At 39.9% G+C, this 27,524-nt stretch overlaps 2 protein-coding genes and 2 pseudogenes across 3 annotated transcripts in view; 2 read left to right on the top strand and 2 right to left on the bottom strand.

Moving 5' to 3' along the window:
* SLC16A1 (solute carrier family 16 member 1) overlaps positions 1 to 1,143 on the bottom strand; it is a 39,165-nt gene extending 38,022 nt beyond the window's left edge. Inside the window, exon 1 of one of the 2 annotated variants that reach the window (XM_023535676.1) lies at positions 1,011 to 1,143. The gene's annotated coding sequence lies outside the window, so the exon portion shown is untranslated. Of the gene's footprint in view, positions 1 to 578; positions 876 to 1,010 lie in introns of those variants that run through there. The other variant, XM_023535674.1, reaches the window with a different exon arrangement.
* On the top strand, positions 583 to 27,524 carry LOC111744423 (translation initiation factor IF-2-like). The gene is made up of 5 exons (XM_023534968.1): positions 583 to 753; positions 857 to 1,477; positions 3,772 to 3,849; positions 6,496 to 6,619; positions 27,442 to 27,524. Exons 1-5 carry the CDS (start codon positions 583 to 585, stop codon positions 27,483 to 27,485), a joined length of 1,038 nt encoding a protein of 345 aa, XP_023390736.1. The 3' UTR covers positions 27,486 to 27,524.
* On the bottom strand, positions 24,193 to 24,311 carry LOC111745650 (annotated as a pseudogene).
* LOC111745735 lies at positions 25,879 to 25,997 on the top strand (annotated as a pseudogene).

The following is a 27,524-nucleotide window of genomic DNA, read 5'->3' as shown; positions in this document are numbered from 1 at the left end:
GGCAAAGTCCACTGGAACCGTGCAGTCACGCCCTGGCTGCGGGAACTGCAGATTCCCAAACTATTGCAAGTCACCAGGTCTTGGGACAAGGATTGGCTGGCCGAGGACGTTGGTACGGGCATGCCACGAGTCCAAAATAACTCCCGCCCGAGTCCCTTCCCTCGGAGCAGAACGCGGCTAGAAGAGTCTGGAGGCACCACGTGAATCAGCCCCACGTCTTCCCTTTTCCAGATCAAAAGCATCTCCCGAGGAGCCTACTGAAGACCAGCGGGGAAGCAAGTCCCCAAGGTCACCCGCACCACGACCCAACTTCTCGGCCAGGCAGGCCGGTGGCAGGCGCCTGACCACGGGGCCGCAGCTCTGCTGGGAGAGGCGCTGTCCCGAGCCTCAAGGTCTCCTTCACCAACGCCGCCGCGCTCCCGGGCCACGCGGCTGCTCGAGGCCACGATGCCAACCGGGCCGCCTCCCTCCTCCCGAAGGCCAAGGTCTCCGCTCCCCCGAGGCTGCCTCCGATCCCCCAAGGCGGCCAGGGCACCGCGGGGTCCCCGCTAAGCGCCGGCGGCCGTTACCCAACTAACCGTTATGCGCGGCCCCGGTGCCGAACGTGTGCGTGACGCGGCGGCGCGGCTGCAGTTCTGCGGCGCTCAGGGCCCCGGGTGGCGTCCTCTGCCTGCCGCTCGTCCGCTCTCTCCAGCACCCACGCGGCCCGCTACTCACGTCGCAGCTCGCCAGCACTTGGTCGGCCGGGGGCGGGTTAGGCGGCTTTATATCGCGCCGGGAACTGGAGCATGCGCACAGGGGGCGGAGCCGGCCGTCCCCGCGGCCGCCCCCTCCCCCGATACATACTCTCAAACAGCCAGTCGCTCCTCCACACGCTCTCAGGCGCGCGCGCCCGGCCGCTCGCTTCCTCGCTCGCTCGCGCGCTGGCGCCCCCTCCCCGCCACGTGACCCGCCAGGCCCGGCCAGGCCCGCGCTGCGCCCCCCCCGTTCAACTGGGGGAACAGAGATACCCCTCTCGGCTGCGGGACTCGTCCGTCGACCGTCGGAGCAGCTCTCGGCGACCTACACTCGTGCAGGACCCCGATGTCGGCCTCACTCTCGCTTGCTGACGGAGGAAAGGAAAAAGCCGGCAAGGACGGATGCGGCGAGCCCTCAGGGGCCTGACTCAGGTGTGTGGGCGACGGGCGGAAGGAGGAGCCGGGAAGTGCCTGGAAGTGGAGGGACTGGGCTGGCTTTGAATGGACGCGGGGCCACCGCCCACCCGGGAAGAGGCCGAGAGGCGGGCTCTTGCGAGAACCGGCTGTGGTCTCGCCACTGCAGTTCTGTGACCTCGGGAAGTCACCCAAACCGTCAAGGACTATTTCCTCTTCTCGAAGTTGGCACCAGTAACAGAACAGACCTCATTGGCGCTTTGGGGAGTTTTGATGAGAGAATTTGTGGAACTTTATTACTACAGGCCTGTGACATTCGACGAATGGTGGGTATTAAACACAGAAGTCGGGAAAGAGGAGTGGGTCTGAGGGTGATGACACAAGTCCCAAGAGGGAGGGTGTGTATGTCTGAAACATGGAGAAATGAAAATGCGGAGAGGCCAAATTTTTATGGACACTGAATATTTGGGACAAAGTATAATTATAGCTAACAATTTTGAAGGGCTAATTATATACTTAGCAATTCGCCTGAATTAGCCTCACAACCCTGTGGGACAGGTACTACTACATAACCTTTCACAAGTAAGGGGCCTGAGGCTCAGAGAGGTGAAGTGATTTTTCAGAGGTCTCAGAGTTTCGTAAGTGACCAACATTTGAAGTCAGACTCCAGTCCAGGCACTAATTCTGTTAGAAGAGCTGATATTGGTTCTTGAGCAAGTCCATATCTGTTGAAGTGTATCTGTTGAAGTGATCCAATTAAGTAATCATGGAGTGTCTCTGATATCCAGGACTTGAGAAGTGCCAATAATGTATGAGTCCAGGCTCCTGTTTTCCAAAAGCTAATAAGTTCTTTGAGGAGAGGGAGTCAGGCAGAAATCAACTAGCATTTGATGAGCACTTCCTGTATGCCTCAACTCTGCCCTTAAACACACACACACACACACACACATCATTTAATTCTCAGAACAATCCTGTCGGGTGGGCCTTAAGTTTTTGTTTTACAAATGAAGAGCCTGAGATTGTGGTGGAGTGGAGATTGAGGGATCAGGTTCTGAGAGCTCCCATGTGCTTTCCTCTCACCCACTCTTTGTCTGTTTCACATAATACAAAGTTTTCAGTAGCAGTTCAGTTTGTTAGAAAGACCATTTACAATCTGTGACCGAGTACTGCTTATGAGCAATAATCACTTTTTACCGTTGGTAAATGCTGAGAAGAAAGGAGCTTCAAGTCATATTGGGGTGGCCAGGACTTAGAGCAGTGCTTTAGGATGGGTAAGGTGGCAACAGCATTCAGGGTAGATGGTAGGAGAGTTAAGTTAGGGAGACAAATAGCACTAGTTCAAGGTGAATTTATCAGGGCCTGAAAGACAGGATGTCGTGGGAAATGGTAGAATAAGGTGATTCCCAAAACACCTCAAAAGAAGGCTTAAAGAGGAGCATAGTGTGGTAGGTTCACAAGATGGACCTAGAAGCCAGACCTCCTGAGTTGCAGCCTCACACTTACTAGTTCTGGGTCCTTAGGTAAATTATTTTACCTCTCTGAGCCTCGTTTCTGCTCTGTCAAATAAGGATAGCACTTACCTCAGGCAGAAATCAACTAGCATTTGTTATAATAATAAAATTAGTATTTACTTCAGTGTCTGGCATGTAGTTAGCACTAAATAAATGTGTAACTATGGAAAATCTTGAAACCGAATCCTAAAAATTAACATTAAAGGCCCCTCGCTTGAATAGACCTCTTCCAAGACCCTGAGAGGGGCCCTAACAATCTGTTCACACCATCTTACTTAGTGTTTATTGTAATTTTGTGTCACTTTTCTTGAAGATATACCGAAATTATCTTTAAGATCTCAGGATCCCACAAAATCGGGATCTACCCCTAGTGGGAACTGTACTGTTGTAAAAAGAGTATAGGCTTTGGAATCAAAAGACTTGTTCCCATAACTTATTATTTGTGTTACTCTGGGTGATTAATTCACTCAGCTAGTCTGGGCCTCAATTTATTTATCAGGTAAATTGGAGATAATAGCAACCAGCCTGAGCTGTTGTGATGATAAGATAGTGCTTGCAAAGGTGAATCATGAAACTTGAAAAGTGCTCTACAAGCTTTTATGAATCAACATTATAACTCATCCATAGTGCATAAGAGGCAAAAATCAAAAGCAACACCAAGGTTCGTAGATGAAAGAGTAGAAATAGGGTGAGCTGGCAAAAATGATGAAATGATACAGGTAACATTCTTGCTTTTCTGCCAGGATTTCTTCCTGATTAGTCCATGAGACATTGAAGAAAGAAACTAGTAAGCATAGGATCAGAAATTTAAAGCTGAGAGGAGGTGAAAGATTACCTAGCACTACTCCCCACATTTTACAGAAATGTAAGTTAAGGCCCAGGGAAGCTAAAAGACTTTTCTAAGTCCACTAATCTAATAAGTGGCATGATCAGAAGAACCAGATCTCCTGGCACCAGGTTCTTCTTACTCTGTACCAAGTGCAATCTTAAAAGCAGTTCATCATGGGATCTTTCAAAATCAGATACAGCATGGTGCTTACTCTTTAATGGCTTTTGCCTTTATTGCAACCCCCCCCACCCCCTACCCCATTTACTTTTCTGTTTTAAAGGTTGATAGACTGGATGAGGCATCGGTCATCTGCTCTTTGCAAGCTTGTTTAGTGAGCAAAACTTCTGATGATTTCAAGGTAAGAGTTATTTCAGAAATTAGTGATGGAATGAGAAATGCAAATATAAAATTTGAAAATTTGTAGCAGCTAGTTATTATCCAAGCTAAGAAAGTTACTCAATTGTTCTATCTGGAAAAGGAGAATAATAAAATTACAGTATGTTTTTTCTGGAATTCAACTACTTCACTTACATTTCCTTCAATCATGCCATCATTTCTGTGAGGTAGGAAATAGGAAGGTGCTGTAATTCCTATTTCACTAACACCAAACAGCAGAAAAGGATTCTTTTAAAACAATAATTCTCAATTGATTAAGAACAATCCTGCATTTATAATTTATAGTACTTTAATAAGGAAAATGAACATGAAATTTGCTTTTGTATTTGCCAAGCAAATACCTAGGATAAAAGAGGATAATGCCCATTTGAAAAACTTCCTTTCTTTAAAGTAGAGAACTCTCATAACATCTTCCTCTAATTTCATGTTCTATGTCGAGCGTAGTCTTGCTGCTTCCCAAGGGCTGGATCTGGATGAACTTGCTACCCTTTGAAGGAAGGCTAACTCCGTGTCCATGAGATGCACTCCAAACCTCTCCTTGACCTCCCATTTCTCTAGGGCTCTTCTTGCTCTTTTTCGACCCTATACTTAATATCACCAGCCTGCAGGTTGGCATCCTAATCAGTTGGCTTCTCTGGCTTTCTGCTGGCAGGAGATAATTTGGTCAAAACAGTTTGGTAGAAAACAAATTGGTTGCAATAAAATTTTCCTCAACACGAAAGATTAGTCAGAAATGATTATTTTAACCACTGGCCTTGTGCGTGTTTGGTAATTTTGGTGGTCAAGGATTTGTTTTGCTGCTTCTTGAGTTTTTGAGAATTTTTTTGTGCACAAATATATGTTTTTCAAGGAATCATTCTATACATACTGTTTACCACATTTGGAAATATTTGCAGTACCTTTGATAGTAAGAGACATTTACATTGTTTTTAAATGTCTAAAATGAACTTAGATTAAAAAGCACAAAAGTTTGAAGGAAAAAAACCTAAAAAATTATGATAAACTGACAATAACGCTTAAAGACTTTAAAGGTTGCAAAACAACCCATATAAGTAACAAGTAATTTGCTTTTAACCACATTGCCTGATGCTCTCTTTACCTATGGCAGACTAATTTAATTCCCTCACTCCATTCTGTGATCTGATATGGCTTAGCTCCTCTCCTTGTCTGCCAGAACGGGGAGAGTTTTGGCTTATGTTCTTTGTAACCTACATCACTGTGTAGGATCTTCTCTAGCAAGCATTTCTTCTAGGCATTTCTTCCTACATATTTGCCAGACCTGTCTACCTCCTTGACCTTTGGGAACCCTGTACTCCTACCTTCTTTTTTTCCTCTCTCCTTCCCTTTCTCCCTCCCTCGATATGTTTTCTCCCTCCCTTCCTGTCTTTAGTATTCTAGGCAGATGGGGTGGGGGAATATGACTACTACTATTAAGGATAAATTCATGACAGCTAGGATTTAGGAAGTACTTACATGCCAGCCATTGGTCCAAGCACTTTATACATATTAACTTATTTACTCCTCGTAAAATTCTAGGTTAACCAGGTACTATTCTAGTCCTCATTTTATAGACAGATACAGGTACAGAGGTAATAGATACAGAGAGGTTAAGTAACTTGCCTAAGGTCACATAATCAGTATTGTTTGGAACCATGAAGAAAGTAGTCATCATTTAGTTCCCACCAAAAATATATAGAAATGATCATTTATAACTATTAAGTAGGAGACTAATCCATAGACTTTGAAAGCCATCTTGATACTTGACCCTGTTCTAGATTCCTTCTATCTTCCATAGAGCTAAACAATCGTTACAAAAGCTGTTGGCCATGAATGTTGCCTTCGAAACCAGAATGTACACTGCTGGGAACCACCCCCGCTTCTCTCAATCTGAGATAGTCGTGAACCTCTAGGCAGCTAAGTTGGGGAAGAGACCATGGGACATGTTTTTTCAAAAGCTTAATTTGAAGATCACTTACATTCCAGGTGGTTCCGTATTCTCTGTTGCGAGCACTTGGACCTTACGGCCCTCATCCAACAGCAGCAGCACCTGGCAATTGGAACTCCTGAACAGCTGCACCTCAGGCCTGTTGTGACTCAGGAGAGGGGTGCATGCATTGAAGGAGGACTCTTCAATCACAATGAATAGCTTTGCTTATCCACCGGCCTGGGAAGCCAGACCTGGGTGTTAAACTGGACCTTGATGCTGCTATACTGGTAGCAGTCTGCACAGAAGTCATTCTACAGTGACCTCTGAACTCCGAATCTGCCACAATGCCTGACCTGTGACACCTGTGCCCAGGTGAAATCCAGGTGCTACTAACTCCACTTCTGAGCTCTGCATTACTAGAGTGAAGCCTCCCCTCAACTCCTTACCTTTTGCACAATTCACAAGTTCAGATAGTCTGCCTATTGTGTTGTACTCTGATAGGATTATTATTATTTTTTTTGCAGTCATAGAACATGGCCATACAGAGAAACCTGGAAAGGTTTCTCTAAATCAGGTAGATGTTCTCATTATTAGTCATTCAAAGAAGAAGATAATTCTCACACAGAAAAGCATGGAACACGGAACAGGTAGAAGGTGGCACTTCTGGATTTACCTTTTTAGGGTTCAGACTTAGAAGAGTTGAGAAATACAGACGGTTCTCCTCACCGATGCGGGGGAAGTAGCCTCTGCCACAACTGCCTAGGGAACCAGGCAAAGAAGTTCTCATGGAGACATCAAAATAAAGGTAAATATGCATGTTTTGTAGTCTATTTATTGTTGCATCACTCTGTCCCTGAATTTTAGTCAAGTTTAATCTAAATCCAGGATTCAAACCGAACAGCCTTCAAGGACCAGAAAAAGCTAAACAGGCCACTCTAAGATAATAAGGAGTGGTGAGCAGAATGGTGAAAGGATGTCCATATCCATCTAGGCATCCAAGTTCAGATGTTTCAAACGTACTTCCCCATACAGCACTAACAGATATTTTTGCCTAATACATTATTCAGTAATTCAAAAGGATTGAATTCTTTAAACTCCTAACACTTTATTTTTATCAAATAAAAGGGAAAACAACAACGACAGAGTGTCGGATGGAGGTTAGAAAGTGAGGACTGGGTAGGCAGATGGGGAGTGGGGCAAACAAATACTGCACAGGCTAACCTGTTCTAGCTGGGTCTCTAAGAAGAGGCAAAAGGTGGCGTGCTTCCCCTCCTGAGCCCTTGTGTCAGTGGTGATTTATGAACCATCCCCAAAGAGAAGTTTAACCTCAGGATAAGGTTTGGCAGTCCCCTCTCTATGTGCAGAGTCTCCTTGCATTGTCATCTTTGGCAGATCGGAATTCAAGTTGAAGAGACCGAGTGGATCTCCTTACAACTTCACCCTCAATTTCCTCCCATCCCAGCCCTGTGGTTCCATTTTGGTCACTGTGGCCACAGTGATCGAAACGGCCTGCTTCATCTTTCAGCCCCAAACTCCAAGCCAACTGCTAAGTGCTTTCTTCTCTAGTGTTTTCAAGCTCATGGTTTCAGACTGAGGGCTTTAATTTTATCCTGCTTTGGGAGAGCCCTCTTTGAGTCTTCCAGATGTACATATACCTCTCACTGTTTACCACCTCTAATCAATAGCAGGAAAGAAACTGGAAAATCTTTCATTAGAGAAATATTCTTTGTTTTAGCCTACCTGCCTCCAAGACAGCTGGTCTACTCAGTGCCCCAAAGCCAAAAGTGTAGTAATTCTCACTAAGCTCCGAATATACCATTCTACTGTAGACATTGTTTTCACCACTCCCTCATCCCCCCCATGCACACACACTTCATTGTTTTGTCTTGTGTATACTTGGCAATAGCCACATCAGCAGGAATCAGATCTGGAGAAGTTACACACCACGCAAGAGGTCAGCAAGAGGCACGAAGCCATAAATTGCAAACGGGCAACAGATAGCAGAGTAGAAGACCAGGTATGGCCTTTGTCTCATGTTCCATCGGGCCAAGACAAACTAAACGAGTCTTCGCTCCTGTTTCCACTGAAAGATAAGTTAATTTGGGAGCCTTCTAACTCCATCATGTGTATCCTCTCTGGTTCAGTAGTCATTTCTTTGACCAACCCAGGTAAGACCACATCATGCATAAAACACAGCCCAGATATGCTTCAGCCATAATGTGGGAGTACGTAATTCAGGCTATGTTGACCACCTAGCCCACTTACAAATCCAGCGGAACCAGAGAGGTATGGACTCCGGGAGTCCAGGAGTCCTCATCACCTCAACCATGCTCCTAAACAAAGGCCTCCACTAAGAACCTGGGGAAATGCCATCCCATCTCCCCGGACTTATAGGTATGTCACTAAGATATTCTTATGCTTAATCAATAGTAAATTTTAGCTTACAAGTACTATAAGGCTGAGATTTAAACCTAGGTCTACTTAACTCAGCCCGCACTCCTAAATGTTAAGCTTTTTTCATTCATTTATTTTGTTCCAAATCCTGAGGTCAAAGGGAAGGGTGGGGATGAGGAGATTGATAAGAGGGCTGTTTCATAGTTCCACCTCAGCCTTTAGCGCCTGTATGGGCTATTTATAGAAAGCACTCTTCTACCTGGTGAGCTGTATACACGATAATGAAAGAGAAGCAGATAGACTAACAAGGGAGCAGTTTGGTAGTTCTGTTATATAATTCAAACCTCTTCATAATCCAGTTTAGCTTCCCCACTAAGTAATGTGAATTAATAAGGTTTCATAATTACTGTATTTACCAATAAGTTTCTTCCTACATAATTATTGTTTACACTTTAATAAGTTAGGAAGGCCACCTCCAAATCCAAATTAAATATAATACATTTCATTTTCTTTTTCCTTCCCTGGGGTACATGATTATTTTGGAAAAAGCATTGGCTTGATAGTTAAATTCCATATTTTGCCCTACCCGCCCTGTCGGAAGACCTAGATAACTATCTCTGGATTTTTCTCTAGCTCCTCTCTGTCTTTCTCCCTCTCCCTTTAATATTACATATTTATAAACATTACCAATCCATGGGAATGGTTAATAGTGGATCTCCTTAAGTATTAAAGACCTCAAGAAAAAATGTATGCAGTCTTTGTACTTTAAAATTCAAGCTTTCCAAACTCTTAATGTGTTGGTTGTCTATTAAGAATACAAAAGCCATAGTATTCAGAAATCATCTTAAGAGTATTGAATAACCATATAAATGTTTTGTGATCTAATTTATACATTTTCTGTATAGAAAAGTTTCCCTCAGGTTAGCAAAGCAAGTTAAATGTCTTTTTTGTTTTCATCTGAGGTGAGAAAGCTGGGGGCAGGGAGGGAAAGGATATATTTAGAGGGATTTAAGAAAGGCCTAATGCCCCAAGGATTTTCTTTCTATCAAAATATTGGAAGGAAGTTTAAATTAGGTGTTAGTGTTTGATACGACTTCCAGTCAACTTGTAAAGTTAACTTTTGTAGGACAATTTCTACTAAAAATTGGGACTTTGTTTTCAAAAAGATTTTTGTTCATTCCTTTATAAAGAGAGTACAGGATCATTTTAACTCTGAGGAACATTTTCTGCCTCAGTTATGTAGTACGACTGTAGTACAGTTCCCTCTAACACTCCTCCCTTTGTTTTTTACACTGGAAGGTATCCAGAAATAAAGGTTTTTGAAAATGGAGGCACACATAGTTGAAGGCAAAAGACACTCACCTGTATCCAGGTCTCTAGGCGGTCTTCTTCCTGGCCTCTTCCTCTTGGCAGTCTACCCTTCTCAGGGGAAAAAAATTACTTTATATATCCTCACTCAAGTGACGGATTTCCCTGGAAATTTTGATTCTTGTATTCAAAATATATTTAGAGTTGGGCTCAGTTAAGTTTTATGACACCAGAATTGTTGAAAGGTGGTGATAAATTATTACTGTGCAATTTCTGTTTATTTTAAATATTAGTGATCTATGTTTTTAACTCATTTGGGAAAGAATAGGCTTTGAACTTTTTTCAATCTTTGATACGGGACTCCTCCAGCAAAACTAGCAATGGACATTGATTGGCTCAAAGAAACTAAATGTTTTTTTCTTTACAATTTTACTTTCTATCTCTTCTTCAAAATGTATTACTATAAACTTCTTACATACAGGGACTATTTTTTCTCGTGGTATCATACCCATTGGTTTGTGTAAACCTACATACAGGTCTAAAAAAAAAGTAGTGAGTGTCAGTAGAATAATGACGATGATGAAAAATAGCAGCTAACATTTATACAGCATGGCCTCTGTGCCAGGCACTGTCGAAAGCATTTTACGTAGAGTTGCTCAATGTAAAAGCATTTTTATCTGGTTGTATTTACTTTTCTGGCCAAACTCTTTTAAGCATCTGTGCTGCAGTACATTCCACAGTTCAGCCGTCGCTTCCCCAAAAAGAATAACTAGAATTCCAATGTCTTCCCTTCAGTATTTTGATTCCAAGAAACTGTCACTGTTTAGATCCATGTTTGTCTCCAAGGCTTGACCAGAATATATAACAGGTACCTGCTTTGCTTATCTTAGGACTCTTAGGACATAAAACAATAAACAAAGCCTAAAGTAACTTTGCACTTGGTATAAAGCCTTGATTAGCTTCACGAAAGTAAGAGATGTAATAAAAATGTTAATTTGAAGTCTGCTCTACTTTTCATAATTTTTCAGAAAAATATGAGTCAGGACCAGCTTCCTCAGCAAATTGTGTGTGTGTGTATAGATATGAAACTTTCTTATCCCTTATAATTTAAAAAGTAATAGAAATCTAATGAAGTAACAATAGTTTTTTCCCCCAATTCAGACCTTATTTTTGTTCTTAAAAAGCCATGTAGTCTCATGCAATTACAAAATTTCACTATTTAGCAGTGAGAGAAAGGTTGACAAAACTGCCATAAGACAAGTTTGGGACCTGACTTTTTTATTTATTTGTTTGTTTGTTTATTTTGGGGGGATAGAGACCTGACTTTTTAATAATAGAGTTAATGCATTTTCTTCTAGGCCACAAGAGTTGCTTTTGCCAGTAACTAGTAATTCTTCCACAGATTTAGGGGATGGAGGATAATCTGGCTTTGTTTATATAGGAATTTTTAAAGCAGTAGCCTAGAACCAATAATAATCTGGATAATAATACAAGCAAGCAACAGTAGATTAACAGAATTATTTTTTCAAATTTTTTGAAATTATAATACCTGCTCCAGAGTTCATGTTAGTTACTGAATTTTCCCCTAAAGTAGAAGACAAAACTTTTTAATAAAAACATCCTGTCTACTCATGGGATTGCTTCAAAACAAACATTTTTTAAAAATAAAGAATACTTTTTCCAAAAAAAAAAAAAAAAATTATTTGTTCAACCAAAGCTCTTTTCTTCCCTAATCTTACTTCTGTCGTTTCTGAAGGCATTTACAGAAAATTTGCTTCAGTTTGGCACATTCATTTTAACAGTGCCACTGCTATATGTTATGGATTCCACAAAGTTTTAGTAATCTAAGTGTAGGTTTAAGACATTCATTTATTTTACTTAATTCGTCCATCTGTTCATTCATTCATTCATTCGATGTTTATTGAATACCTACTGTACGTAGTAAGATTTTTGTAATTGTTTTTAAATTGTTAATTCCTATACACAGAACAAAAATTTAATGGTACAAAGGAATAGACAATATAAAGGAAATCTTGCACCCTAGTTCCCAGCCATTCACCTTAACTCCCTAGAATCATCTAATATTACCAGTATCATTTGGGTATGTTAATTTTATGTCCTTCTAGATACATTCTTCTTTATATATAATGGTAGCATACTGAATATAGTACTCTGCACCTCTTTTTTCACTTAACAGGTTCTAATGGTTAAGATTTTTACTTTTTTGGTACATTAGATTAATTTCAACATCATAACCAACACATTTCAATATTAAAATGTTAGTTTAAAACAAAAAATGCCCCAGAAAAGACCCTAAAGTGATTTTGGAAAGTCAGTAAGGACAGTGTTTGTTACAGAATCTAAAAGTTATCGCAAACTCTTAACCTTTTCTAAAAAACAGATTCTAAAAATAGATATATATATGAAACAACCAAAAACCCCCACAAATCAGAGAAGAGATTAAAAGAGAATAATAATAAGACATATGCTCAGGAAAAAAATAGGTATAAGCTCAGATAAAGGTAAAGGGGAAATAAGTTTTGTGAAGGTGGGCTTTGTTATTTCATATGTGGCCAACATGTTTGTTACAGGCTGTTCTTTTGAATGATCAACTATCAACAATAACCTGCTCAGCCAGTAAGTCCAGAGTCCAGTGAGGGGGCTCTGTTGGCTTTCATTGTTTCTAGCTTAGTATTTCTTCTGAAGGCTCTAAAGAGCCCCACATTTGTCAGGATGAAAGCTTTTTGTTTTTTAAAAAGTTATAATGAAGGTAGACACTTGCAAGGTGTTGGTATTTACCTTTTTATTCACCTAGCTATTTCACCCACAGACTCTGATAAATTAAATTGTAGGGACAGATCTAAATGTAAATCCTTTGTTCTGCTGCCATAATTTTGATATGTATACTCTAGTAGGTTGTACATGTAAAAATCAAGTACTTGCAATGTGCTCACATTCTTCTAGTTTATCCAGTATTGACTTACCAATGTTTAAGATTTATTAGTTTTTCAATGCATAGTTAATAATGTCTTAGTATTTTATTTAAAATATTTCATTATGAAAATATTGATGAGAAGAGGGCTCCAGAATAGAGCCCTAAAATGTTTTACTGGCAGGTTTAGTATTTAAAGAGCAGAACAGAATCCTAAAATGATTCCTGGATAGACCAAAGGAAAACTGTAAAAGAAAGAACACTAATTGAAGCTTTGGTCTGGGACCATAATTATGGTATGGTGATTTTGATCTTCAAAAGCAGCTGAATCTCCCTAAACCTGCAGAGTACCTTGTAAAGTCTACTCCCATTAAATGAGGCATTTGAGATATCTCAAAAAGATAAGTGGTGAACAAGTAGAAAAATGGGCAAAAAAATAGAATAGATATTTAACCAAAAAAGAAGTGCAAATGACCAAAGCAAAATACAGGAAAAGGTTCAATAATAATCAAACATGTATATCAACAAGAGTTTTTCTAAATTACAGAGCCCAGAACCTCAAAAGTTTTTCAAGTGGTGTATTTTCTTTATAAAACCAGTTAGATAACCCTCAAGGGTGTCTGGAAACCAGCACTCTCATGCATTGCTAGTAGGAGTAATTCTAGTTATAAGAATTATCTTAAGGAAATAATCAGCTAATCTTGTACAAGTTTGTTCGGTGCAGTGTTATTTATAATAAAGACTATAAATAACCTAGATGTCTAATAGGAATAGGTGAATTTTTTTGTGGTGTTTCTAAATGATAGAGTATAAATGCAGCCATGAAAAATGGTCGTTCTTTAGAAAAATATAGAGAAATGTTTTGATGTATTAAAGAATATGGGTGTCAAAACACTGAGTGCAAAGTGATCACAATTTTATTTTTTAAATAAATATGCATAAAAGAATGGGCACAAAAATAATATTAGAAGATTATAACTCAAGTTGTTAAGAATGTTTATTCCTCTGTGGTGGGATTATAGGGTATTTGTTTTCTTCTTATATATCATTATTTGGATTTTTTAAATATAGTTTTTCAGTGGTACCATGGCTACCTAAAAAAAAAAAAATAAGATAGACATTCCATATATAGAGATTTTATTTTAAACATCTATGGTAGGTAATTAAAACTGGAGAAGATTGATTATTCCATATAAAACAACAACAATGACAAAGGGGAGAGTTTACCTGTCAGATGAAATCCTAGGATATCCAAAACAGGAGGATGGGTTAGAAATAATTCAATTCAATTCTTTTTCTTTTGCGGTTGAAAAAAGTCCAAACTTATCCAAGGCTATGCATTTTTGTCTACTGTTTAGAATCCAAACAAGAATTGGATTTTCTAATTTCTAGAATTTTTATCTCATCTTTCTTCCCTTCTACTTTTGTATAATGAAGTAGTTGGCAACTGTGTTCTTTTAAGTCTGAAAAAAGAGATGGAAAAATTTTAGGATAAAGAGAAAAACCATATCTTAAATAACATAGTAACATTAAAGTAAAGCTTTTCTTTCTGTTTTTGAGTTAGCATTTGCCAAAAAAAAAAAAAGCCCATTTGAAATAAAACCTCTAAGTAAAACTTCATGATTTAATTTTTTTTCTTACATCCTCCATTTTTCCTCGATCAGTTCTATTAAGCCTTATAAGATTATAAGAAAAAAATTAAAATCAACTGTTCCCGTGGGCTCTGCTAAAATCTGAGTTATTGGTGTCTAATGTTGAAATGTTTGATGAAATTTTAATCAACAAATGAAAAGTGGTTGTCAAAGAATGTAATACACACTTATATTAGAAAAGTAGTATCATGTACATGTTGGTTCATACATTTATACATTCAACTAATATTTATTGAGCTCCCACCATGAGACACAGTATTATCCCTGGGTATAAAATAATAATTAAAACAGACCCAAACCCTGACCTTGGAGCTCACAGTATAATAGTCCTTATTAAATTATATATTATAAGGCAGGAATTATGTCTTAATTCATTAGTACAGTGAATAAAGCAGACTTTCTTTGAATATTATAGAATTTTCCAGGGTTTACTTTGCTCTAAACATAACAGCCATAAATTTGTACAAGTTGAGAAATAATGTGGACTAAGAAGCCCTGAAATAACCACTACCAACTTGAGCAATCTCTTTCTAAAGCCAACTTATCATTCAAATCACCCAAAATTGGGTCTCATACTTGGTTTATGAAAAGATTTCTGACAAACATTTAAATGTAGCCACCCAATGATAAAGCAAGTAGCTTTGGTGTTCTGAGACTGCTGTCATTTAGATAAGCACAGATTTTTGCCATCATTATTATAATTTCTTTAAAAAGAAGACCCTTTGACATTTATTTTATAATGGTTTTTATAGTTATATGAGATGATTTGGGGAAGTAATCTGAGAGATCATATGACCCAGCAGCATTTTTGGAAGCAAGTAACAGATTTCAGCACCAATACTTAATAGAAATCTCTAAAGTAATAGATTTTTAAATGATCGGAGTATCAGGAACTTTTTCTTTGGAGCTTATTAGTTGATATGCAAATGTGTTTTTCATTTGCTGACATCTCAGTCAAATCAGGATCTGTGCTCTTGAATCAAAGAAGCAAAAGTCTGTGATGGCTTTCCTTTGTTATCTCCCTTGTAAGTAACAGATTTTTCTACCTTAATTTACCTGGAGAGGTAAACACAATATGAAAAGGCAAAGATTTGGCCCTCCCTAGGTCTGGTCTACCTAACAGATAAAGTGGAGTTTACCTGGGACCTCCATGAGTTAGCCTCTACTGAGTTTTAAAAAGAAAGAAGAATAAATTGTCCTCTGGGCTGATATAAATGGGGGCAGACAGCAGCTGTCTGTGACTTTATGTTTTGACATGGTTCTGGCATCTGGAAAATTTGGTAGCCTGTGTTTTGTCACTTTCTAGCAAGTACAGAGACTACACTATCTGGGCCTAAGACTCAATCAACCACAAGGTTCCATACTTCCTTGAGGGTAGGAGAAAGGGGTCCCAATATTCTCAGCATTTGTTTTTTTCTCTCTGATGAGCTTTAGAGTCCAGCTAATGAGCAGGCATTACGCCAGGAAGAGATACATGAGCTTACATCTCAAAGGGTATGTACTCTGATGCTGAAATCATAAACCAGAACATCTGATGTGTGTCTCATACACAATGAGGGAGGGAGGACTGCTGATGGAAATGTCACACACGGCTGCTTTTAGCACTTGGCTCTCACCAATGACACTTCCTCCTTTGCTACTGTGCCCTACCCTCTTCCTGCGTGAAAGCCATTTAGGGCTCTGTAGTTCTCAGCCTGCATGCTGTGAAAGAGTATGTAACTTTATATCTGTTACATAAGTCTAGTTCATGGCTCTTTGATGTGCCTGATGGGCTATAGGAGTGATGGCCTCAGCTACTGTGTGGGTCAAGAAAGAGTCTGCCCTAATTGTGTGCCCTGCCCTAAAAGGTATGGAATATGGCCTGTTGTCCTAATTAAACTACTTGTTAAACAGTGTTCTTCGCACACTGTCTTCTGCCACTCCAGCTATACAATTAAGCATGTAATCTTGTGTGACTCCATAGTACGGTATGGGTTGTGAGGACAAGCTATTCCCTCCATCTGGAATACTCTCCCTTCACTTTAACATTGACGAATCCTCCTCGTCCTTTGGATTTAAGTTGAAAGATCAATTTCTCGAGATCTTCCCTGACTCTACTTTCTTACTGCTTAAAACCAGGAAGTCTCCCAGTTCATCACTGTAGCACCTGGTACTTCTCTTTTTGCATCCTATATCATGCTTATCATAAGTGCACAGCCTCTCTATTAGACTATAAATTCCATTAGAGTAGGAATTAATCTCCCTTGCCTGAATCTCCAGCACCAAGCATTGTGCTTTGCAGACAATTTAGTGCTTAATAAACATTTGTTGAATGAATGAATAAATTACATCTTTGTAATTATTATAATAATCACTTTGAGAGGCCTTTGTGAAAACCCAACGTTGAACTCTCCGTGCCGTCCATGTCATGCAGGTAGTAACTTGTCGTATAGTTCCCCATGCCTGACTACTGCTTGTCTATATCACCACAATCTAAGTTCTTACCGTCATGGAAAATTGTTCTCAAAACTTTAGGCAGTCATTTCCAGGAAGACTGCTGTCCGTGTCCATTTTTAAATGAAACCTAGAAGCCAGACTGGCTTTTAGAGTCGAGTGTTGTTTCTTCATATTTTAGGCAATTTAAAAAATCATTAAGCTCCCAAAGAAAAAATTCCATGTAATCTAATTAAGTTTGAGAATGAGTTTGCCAATTTCTAATAAATTCTTAGTACCAAAATACCTTCTTAAACTCTAGGTATTTGTGAAATAGTAACCTGAACTTTAGTACGTAACTCTATCTAGAAAATTTTCAAAGTAGGTTCATAGTCGAAATGAGGAAAACCAGCTTGAGATGCTATTTATTCACTGATTTTCTGATCCAGTAATTATTAGTGAATACTATAAGCCAGACACAATTCTAGATGTATGGCACTATCAGTGAATAGATTCTTCTCCTCAAGGTGATAGTTATAAGATTCCTGTGGTCCATAGACAGTACTCATCAAATAATTCATGTCTTTCTGCTTTTCCCAGCCTCCCTTCAGTTAGGTTGGGGTCATGTGATTACTTCTAGCTAATGACCAGTGAAGGAAGTGACTTGAATCAGTTTCAGAATGAAGAAGTTATAAGATGATGTGCCTCCCTTTTTTCCTCTTTCACAGTAAACTGAGGTTACATGTTCCACGTGGTACAGTGAAAAGATGGTAGACCCTGAGTCATCTTGGCTACTGAGTGAAGGTGTAGAGTGGAACATTACAACCTTCACTGCCTGCCAGCCTGTGCTAGATACATGACATGTGTAAGATATAAATTTTTTTTGCTTTAGCCACTGAGAATTCAGGGTTTGCTGGGACAGCCAGCGTTAACTGCCCTGAGTAATACAACGCCTATGATTTATTTACTGCTTTTTATGTGCTAGGCACAGTACTAAGCTGTTTGTAATAGTGATTTATTACTGTTAAAGCCCTGACAATTCTCTGCCGAAAGGGAGACATTTTCAGTATTCATCCTGAGCTACTATATTCATTCTCACCAGATCTACTCCTTTTTCTTTTTAACGGTAGCACTAAGATTGATACAAACCTTCAAATCTTAGAGGAGAAAAAAGTCTTTATCCTGATTCTATGGCTCTTTGAATGGGTTATTTAATCTGCCTTATTTTTCACATAGATAAAATTTGGGCTAATATTTTGCTCCTGATATCACAAGGTTATTATGATGATAAAAATCAGTTAACTATCTAAACTATGAACCATTTATATAAATACAAGATGACCATTCTTACAGAATCTAAGATACCACCAATTGTAGAGCACACTATTATTTTGTGTGCCGCTAAGAAAGAAAATAGTGCTGCAAGTTACTCTATGGCACAATGGTTTCTTATCATTCAGCCCTTATTAAAGGGCTTATTTAGGTTTATTTAAACATTGAATTTTATCCTGTATCACATTTGTGCATTAAGAAAAGGGAAATAATTTGGTTAAGGTAGTTCAAAGTGCCTTCACATTCAGAGTCTGTTTTCTGAGTCACTAATGTCTGTATTTTTCAATATAGTATCACCCCCTATGACGTCAAGAGCCCCGGCGATGTACCATTCCTTAAGGACATTGCTGCCATTTTTTTCTGAGATTTTCTTCCACGCTTCTGACATCCATTCTGCAAATTTTGAGGCTGGTGCTTTGTCGATCTTACCAGAAGCTGTCAGTGAAAGGTTTTCAGGCATCAACTAGGATTAATATTTCTTGCATAAATGGTGCGCTTTTTTTTTTTTTTTTTTTGACTGAAATGGTTTTTTTTTTTTTTTTTTTGACTGAAATGGCCATAGGTTTCAGTTGTCCAGTCATGCCACCAGGAACAACAACCAAATTTGTAGATGAGCAGACAATAGCAATTGTGTCGACTGCTAAGCAGTGGAAGCAATGAACATCATCAATTGCCTCTATATCAGAAATGTTAAAAATGCAAAAATAGATGCATCTTAGAATAGATAAAGTATTGATGTTTCTTTTGTTTCTTTCTTTGTTTGTTTCTTTTTTTTTTTTTTACAAATAATGAATATATAATAATAAGGCCCTCAGAAGGTCCACTACGCAGGAACTCACAGATCATTCTTTGATCTCCATACTATCCTTAGCACTCTAATCCAGGCTTTCACAAAGCAGTAAGAAAGGCCTGGGGTTTGGGGGACAGAGAGCTGGCTTTGTGTCCGAAGACATGTGTCTGACTCTCGGCCTTGTAACTTTTCATATGTGCTACTTTGGGAGTCAAGTCACTGCTCCGGGGGAAATATTTAATTCAGAAGGTTTTAGGGGGGTTTTAATGTATACAAAAGTACTTTGTGAACTGTAAAATCTATAAGTAAAGACAAAAGAACATTTGTTGAGTGCCAGGAACTGTGCTTGGCACGTCACATGCATTATCTTATTTTGTCTGATATATGCTAAGGCATACAGTGTCTTGATGGTCACCTTGCTACCTAATGCATTTTATATTGTATGAAATCTTTTTCACAAGATACCCCTTTCATTGCCTCGCTCTTTAAGCAGAAATCTTCTATGGCTACTGTTTGGATCACAAGTTGATGACTAGGAGCCTGTAACAGAGCTGCAGCCTCTCACTTGCTCTTGCCGTGCAGCCAGAAACATTTGAAATAAGAGACTTTTAGGCTACCAGTGTACTGCCATCTCTGTAACTCTGGTGCCAAAACTAGCCTCTGAGGACCATGCAAAAGTTTTTACTTTTGGTAGAAGTCCAAAATGATCCAAGATTCAGGGTATTGATCTAAACAGGGATTAGACAATTTAAATAGATTCAGGTATGCAGAAAGTTGGCATTCAAAACTTGACCTTAGAAACTAGAGATCCCAGTGACAAGAATATAGTTTTGGGGCCTGTAACTGTATTCATGGGAAGAGAAGTTACCCGCAAGAAATCTAGTTCTGGGGAGTAGAAGTATAAGGGAGGAACCCTCCAAAGCTTGAACTAATGACCCAGTCTCCTCATGTTCTTCTAGCAGAAGATATTGGAGTCTTTGAATTGGAGTGAGGCTTAATCTACAAATTAGGGCTGTCGATTCAAGGTCAGAGCCTTGAGAAATATGTGGTTAAGAGCTAAGCACGTTATTACATCAGATATATGAAATGCTCTCTTGAACTACTAATAGTTGGGTGTTAGGTGGAGGGGGGTGGTTAAAGCAGTAAACTTTATTATATTTTATATGTCCACAGGATAGAGGCCTTTGCTCCTTTAGAGGAGCAGAGACCCAAAAAAATGACTCCAAAGACTCATCACAAGGCTGCCTTCTTTAGGACATCTTCCCCAACAGCAATGTTGTAATATTTAACTTGTAACTCAGCATAACACTCATATTGTTTGCTGATTAGTTTATATACACATTGACTTCCCATTGAGATTTTAAACTTAAGGATAGTAATAGCATCTTACTTTAAAAGTATTGCATGTATAATACCTAGCACAATACTATGTAATGCTAAGAAAACTTATTAATGTCACTGTTTGAAGCTGGCAGAGCTTATATATATATCTAGCATGGTCTCTATAAAGATGAAAACCCAGATTACTTTTTGCCATTCAACACATGTTTTTCTGTGAACCCAGCCACTCCAAAAAATTCATCTCATTTGCAGAACTGTTGCAAAATCTGACACTCCTCTTCACTTCCCTGGAATGCCCTTGTAATTGCCAAATGTCGCCTTGACTCATGGAAATTTTTGTCCAGACCTGTGGATTGCCAGCCCTTGCAGCTGTTGACCCTTGAACTCCCATTCTCCTATAACAGCAAATCAAACAGTATTTCTTAAGACACTGAGCTAGTTGCTGTCAAAGGTACAGGCACAGCTCATTTTATTGTGCTTTGCTTTATTGCACTTCACAGACCATGTTTTTTACAAATTGAAGGCAAACCCTCCACCAGCAAATATGCTTAATTGCAGTATTTGCTTTGTTGTGATAGTCTGGATCCAAACCTGCAGTATCTCCAAGGTATGCCTATATAAAGATGTGATCACTGCCCTCATGTAGTTTACAGTTTATATAAAAACAAACATGAATATTTACATAGTAGGTGAAGACAAGAGACAGTTTTATATAGTAGAAGGGATAGCAAAGGCAGTGAATCAAAAAATGGCTCTAAGAATTCACTGGGGAATGAGATGACCTTTTTATTCCTTCTATCTAGAAGGCCGATGTAGGAGCTCCTGTGTCCTGTTTTCCTTTATGTCACTATTTTGAAATGCACTTATGGAAAAGATGTGATGTCCTTGTCTCACACCAATCATTCATGTACCTTGGGCCATCTCCTGGGTTTTATAGATTCTCACCTCTTGACCCGAGGTTACTCAGTGGCACCCAGTGAAATTCCTGCCTTGCAAAATGCCCTCCTGCTGTCTTTACTACTAAGTCTGTTATGTTAAGCCTGTACCCTTGACTCAGTGTTTAAGTTTTCTAGACCTGCAGACCTTGGACTGGTACCAGGCCACAAAGATATGTTTATTCATGTCATCACAAGACTTACTTTCATTCCCCCAGGATATATATGCCTTCTACTCATCATTCTTCCTGGAAGATAATCTTTTTAGAACAGCCTTTTCTTCTGAGATGAAGGGACTTTGTCAAAAGCAGTGCAATAGCTACTGCCTCTTATTCCTTCACCTCATTTTCCCCATTCCCTCCCTACCTTCTCTCCCTTGGCAACTTCATCTGTTTCCCTATGAGAATGAATGTTATCCTATTCCAAGTCTTCAGTCAGTGTGTTCTAAAAGGAGAGAAAGCCTAAGAGTATGAGTCAACTTTATTCCTGGTGCTGAACCCTGTTTATTCTCGTGTTAGTTGGCCTGAGGAAAAGGGAAGGGAAGTGCCATTTTTGTTTCTCTTGCTATGAAAGGGAAGCACATGGTGGTCAACCCATTTTATTAACTTAAAGGAGATCCATTTAAAAGAAAGTCAAGTGTTTATGGAGCTTAACATGTTATAGTTGGCTTTATAACCTTGGTATTGGCTTCTTAGGCAAAAACAGAATCAGACTACTCCAGGAGATCAACAGGCATCTGCCTGGCGGCCTGATGGGTGAAAATACTCTCCTTCAACTTTGCTAGGTGTGGAGAGTGTAACTGGCCTGCCCTGTCCCCACCTTGTATTACAGTGACTTATGTTTGCTCCTCTGTCACCATTAGAATGTTGCCTCCTGGAGATGAGAATCTGTTTTCTTAATCATCTTTGTTCCCCTCCACATCAGTCAGTGGTACATTGCATATGCCAGTGCTCAGCAGACGTTTTTGTGTCAGTCAGTCAAGCAAGCCTCACCAAAGTGGTAGTCTGGCTGGCTGTGTGGAAGTCTTTCAACTCTGTGCCAGCTCTCTAAGTGTTAAAAATAACAACAACAACAACAATCAAAAAGAGTTACCTGTGGCAACTATGAAAGGCAACTCCCCTGAGAGCCAGTGACAACAACAGAAAGGGCAAGGAGCCATATTGGGGTCTAAGTCACTCAGACCCTAGCTCAGACAGAGCAGGGAACAGCTCTGAGGAGCTGCATCCAGCACAGAGCCGCTGGCGAACACCCACGTTCAACAGCAGTATCACTGACTTTCAGCACTCAGCGGACAGCCTCGGACAGGCCTTGCTCCGTGTCTCTCACAGTGAGTGAGAAAGGGGAGACTCTCTGGCCAGAGCCTGTAAACATGAGAGGTTCCTGCTGTGGGGATTGCTGAGAGACAGAGCAGATGTAGTAGGAATGCTGTGCTCTCCCCTGACTGCCTATTTTGGCCATCTCCCTGCCTATAGTCTCTGCAGTGGAGGGGTCAGAGGCTCGTGCCAAGCCAAAGATACAAGAGTAAGATCTGGAATCTACCTCCATGGGTGGGGCCTATTAAGTCAAGCGGGGAGTGCACAGAGGGGAATGTTCAGAAAACAAACTTCTTGCAAGAATCTGGAGTCTTAAAGGGGCCAAGTCTTCCTACTTACTTAACCCTCAAGCTTTGGTGGGAGCTTTACTTTAGTGCACGAATGTTGGGGAGAGGTGGAATACGGTAAGAAATGGTATTTTAGTGTGCGGACTTGACAGTCTAGTCCCCCGTTGGCCTTCATTGAAGAGAATCAATAGCTGTAGCTTGACTTCCCTGATCAGTCCTACCCGTCTCTCCCAGTGTCCTCTGAGATCTCTCAGGTGAGAGGCCATGGATAGAATCAGGTCTCTCCTGTGTTCTGTGTTTGTGCACCAGGAGTTCCGCGTCTACCTAAGATTCTCTTTATCCAAAAAGAACTGGGAATTGTAGGCCTCAAAAGGTAGTGCCTTTAGTTCTTGTGCCTTTTCAGTGTGGCAGCTGGAAAAACTCTGCTCCCTTAGGACATTTCCTTTTCTTTGTCCTGTGAAGATGTGTAAACCCCTCACCCGCAGGAGAGGAGAGAAGTTTGTTCACACTAGTCTTTCCCTGTGGGCTGCTATGCACAGTTGTTGGGCAGCACATGCAGGCAGCGAGGCACCTATTCCTTGACTTTAAGCTCTGAAGATACTGTGGGCCCAAGGTTCTGGGGTTGACTGCCCTCCTTTACGTCTAACCGATAGGGCTGCCAACCTTCTTTTTCGCTAGTTGCAAGCATTCCCTGCTGTTATCAATAGGAGACTCCCACACGTTCTGGAAGCTCTGCATGAGAATAGGAACCGCTGCTGTTTCTGTAGCTGTGGGGACCTACTGCAAAGAGCCAAGAAAGCAAACACTTCACGCCATGTGCACCGATTCCCCCAGAGCTGGCACAGCTAGGGAGTCTGCAGAGCTGTGTAAATCTTCCCCAAGCAGTCTGTCTCTTCAGGAGCTGCAGAAACAGTGTTTGTGACCTTTTAGTTTTTGGTAACATGGGCGAGAACTGATTATGATAAGTCTCTGTTTCAGAGGCTGGAGAGCCAACCAGCAAAGCCTTTCAAAAAGGAAAAGGTCTTCCCACCTCTTGCCAATGTCAGTACTTTGGGGCCTCAGTGAGATGTCTCCCCATCAAGAACTTAGAATTAAAGTTGCCCTTTTAGATTTAAAACTTAAAATCAATGAAATCAATGCATAATGGATCAAAGTATAGTTGTTCCAAACACAGTAAAAGAGAACTAAGCTGTCAGTCAAGGCTGGTCAGCCCTGAGAGCTGAAGGGAAAAGAGGACCTAAGAGGCAGTTCTGGTGGTGGTTAACCAAGTATTTTTAGATCAGAAGTTGCGCTGGCCTGTTCAGCTCTGGAAGTAGGTAAATTGCTGCTTTGAAGTTGGATGAGTTTCCCTCTATGAAGCATCCAAACATAAAACAGACTCCCCTGTTTCTCATTCCATGCCTGCAGCAACCTACTCTTACCATCTGATTCCCAAGTGGTGGTCACAGGACATGAATATTTTGGCTGTTGGCCATCATACTTCTCTCGATTTCTATTCGTAATTTTCATTATGAATAAACTGGTGTTCTGGTTTTGCATACCCGTCTGGGAGCCAGAGTCCACTGTGGGAGATGAAGCCACAATTTATTTATTTATTTATTTGTTTTTTTAGGCAACCCTTGGTTGACCTCACAGATTACAAGGACCTTGGCAGCTTACAATCCCTTATTTTTTATTTTTTACATCTACAGCTCCTGGTCTTCCTAGGTGGTCTCCCATCCAAGTACTAACCAGGCCCGACCCTGCTTAGCTTCTGAGATCAGACGGGATCGGGCTTGTTCAGGGTAGCATGGCTATAGTAAAGCCACAATTTATGTGTTAACAGAGTGGATTTCTAAGCCGACAGGGCTGAGGACCCTGGTGAGTCACCAAGGTAAGGCTGTGCTGCCATGGAGGACCTTTTGGGATCCCTGGAACCTCCCTGACCAAGTGGTCAGGCTCCTTCCTACTTGGACTTGTAAAGTTATCAGGCCTGATGATCTGTGTATATTCAGGAACTGGCAATGTAGAACTGTGTTTGGGATCCTGGTCGGGAGTCAGATAGACCTGATGTATATTTTTTCTTCAATTATTAACTTAAGCAAATTGCCTAATCTTTCTGTGCCTCAATTTTCTCATCTGTGATTTGGGGATAACAAAAGTGTTTACTTCATAGCTTCCTTAGGAAAAAATATGACAGCCTGTTAAAGCACTTCATGTGCTGCATAACATAAAATGATGCTTAATAAATAGTAGTTACTCTTATTTTTAGAGTTCTCACTGGATGCCAAGCATTGTGCATTGATATGTTTGCCCAAAGTCAAACAGCTAGCAAGTGGTAGAACTGGGTGTTGGACCAGGCCAAAGCTAACGTATTTGACTGCTGGTTTAAACTGTGTCTAATAGTTTAACAAACGTGGCAACACTTGCACTTTCAAAATGTCTCTTTTCCCTTTGAAGGAATAAATTTAGAAGACTGTATACTTATTCCCAAGCCTATTTGGACTCCTCTTTTGGACTTACCTGAGCAATCTGTGATATATTTTTAAAACATCCTTAACAAGGACAAATCTTTGTTCATAAAGAGAAGATTTGATCTTCCTTAATAACCAAAACATATTTCATACCAAGCCCAATAAATAAAGTGGAGAATTACAAAAACGTGGCATAGAAAGCAGTTCCATGGTTTTGACAGAAGTAGCAAATACTTTTTCATCACAAAGCATTTTTTCTGTTTCTGACTTTACTTTCCTATCATGTTGGTCTTTATGGGACGAAGTAAGGAAATATGTATTGATATTAGTAAATGAGGTTAACTACGAATGAATTAAATTACTGTAACTAAAGGCTAATTAGTCGATTACTATGGACATAAAGAAAGTCCTTATCGTTTTAACAATTATATCATTGGCATGAAAGTACGCTCATCAAACCTGTGAATCAAAGCTGGAAACGGTGATTTTTTTAAAATGGGGAGTCGAAAATTAACAATTAAATGTAAGATCTTGCATTTCAAGCTATAAAAAAATAACCGACTAACTTCACATACAGGTTAAGCAGTATAGCCTAGCAGAAGCACATGAGTAAAATTCGTGGAAGTTTTAGTAGATAGGATCTTACTCTGAGTTAATGACTGCCAAGAAAAATACCAAGATAGTAAGCTGAATTAAAGGAAGCATAGATTCTAGAACAAAGGAGGTAACACATTAATGATTAGAATTCTAGAAACTACAGTTTAAGAAGGATATGATGCAACTAAACTGTATTCGGAAGAGTAATAATGGTAAAAGAAAACGAGAATTGTTTAAAAGGTAGGAGATATGTTGTTTGAAGGTGAAAACTGGGGAGGGGGGCATGATTGATTTCTTTAAATATTTAATGTACAATTGGTCTACGGGCATGCCACCATGAACAAGCCTGATCCTGTCTGATCTCGGAAGCTAAGCAGGGTCAGGCCTGGTTAGTACTTGGATGGGAGACCACCTAGGAAGACCAGGTACTGTAGGCGTTAAAAATAAAAAAGAGATTGTAAGCTGACAAGGTCCTTGCAATCTGTGAGGTCAACCAAGGGTTGCCTTGCCTTAAAAAATAAAAATAAAAAAATTTGCAATCGCGTGGGAAAAGGATTCAGGTCATTCCATGTAGTAGCAAGGGATGGGAGAAGAAAAGGGTGGAAGCTTCACTGAGAAAGATTTTTAGTTCAGAGTGCAAAAGACCTGTGTAACAGTGACAGAAAACTAAAAATGAAATGAGGTTTCAGAAAAAAGTTACCTCATCACTTGAGGTCCCCCTATGGAAACAGGAAACTGAACAACTTGATTTATCTTTGTCCCCAAGAGAGGACTCAAGCCTATCAGATTCTATTGATAACCATCACTGTCATCCAAAAGCAACCTTAAGGCATCCATGTGTGCTGTGAATCTAGAGCACCAACCACCCCAGTTTTCCCAGGACTAAGGGGTCTTTCGGGGTGCTGGACTTATGGTGCCCAAACTGGGAAAAAGTCCCATGCAAACTGTGGTAAGTCGATCACCCGGAGCTGAGGGAGTTTCAAATAAAGTAGGTCATGTAAGGCATGGTTGAGGCAAACAAAAAATATGCGATCAAACCTTTATTGAACCCACACGTGACTAAACGAAGGCATTGTCTTTTACATATAAATGAAGTTTGTAGATATTTGAAGCTTACCCTTTAAATACCAACAAATTTATGCATATTTGATTTAAAATGTCCTAAAACATATTACATAGTTCCCTATGCTCTTTATCAGGTTTGAATTACAGATTTCTGTTTTTTAAAAAATATATCACCCCAAAATTAGAATTGGAATAAAAAGCGATAAAAGAAATCAGTTGAGACTTAAGTTTTGACAGATAGGTTTGACCTTGTTTCTGTCAATTATGGCATGTAGGTTACTTAATCTATATCTTAGTTTTCTCAACTGTAAATTGGGGGTAATATTTATATCTACTAACTACATGGAATAGAGCCTAGTAGACCATGATAAGCACTCGATAAATGGTATTTTGTCATTGTTGTTAAAAAGCAACAGTTATTGTCTGGGCTAAACAGCTCTAGCCAGTTGTATTGTCTTCTGGATCATCTGAACAGACTCGCTGTCTGCTCTCAGTATCTCTGGTCTGTAAACTTAATCCCATTATTTTATACACAATTGAATGACTGTGAGGGTACTTAAAACAAAGAAAAGTGCATGTGCTTTATGGTGGCTATTTACTCGTTCATATCTGGTAACTTTGAACTGTGTTCCAATTACCTGGAAGTCCTGAAAACATTACCTGACTGTAAGTGTGGCATTACAAAATCAGTTAATCTGCCTGTTTTAGCAGCAGTTTGAAATTAAAATAATCATTTTCAAACATAATTTTACAAAGACTCTTCTTTTGTTCTACCACCCATTTTGTCCAAAAAAAGTCCTTATTCTTCTCTGACAGTCCCTCAAATACCGAAGAACTACTTGGACGAAATCTGCACCTGAACTTCATTAGTTTTCTTCAGGAAGCCCAGGAAAGTGACA

This window comes from Pteropus vampyrus, unplaced genomic scaffold (genome assembly GCF_000151845.1).
Source record: "Pteropus vampyrus isolate Shadow unplaced genomic scaffold, Pvam_2.0 Scaffold6, whole genome shotgun sequence".
Lineage (NCBI taxonomy): Eukaryota > Metazoa > Chordata > Mammalia > Chiroptera > Pteropodidae > Pteropus > Pteropus vampyrus.
Note: the sequence above shows the minus strand (reverse complement) of the source record. Positions and strands in the feature narration are given on the sequence as shown.

What these genes read in the sequence shown, in the direction of transcription:
- LOC111744423 (XM_023534968.1), top strand. Translation starts at nt 583, where the DNA reads ATGCGCGGCCCCGGTGCCGAACGTGTGCGTGACGCGGCGGCGCGGCTG. An exon ending in ACTTGGTCGGCCGGGGGCGG is followed by an intron (nt 754 to 856) that starts GTTAGGCGGCTT and finishes ACTCTCAAACAG; the next exon opens with CCAGTCGCTCCTCCACACGC. An exon ending in CCTGTGACATTCGACGAATG is followed by an intron (nt 1,478 to 3,771) that starts GTGGGTATTAAA and finishes TCTGTTTTAAAG; the next exon opens with GTTGATAGACTGGATGAGGC.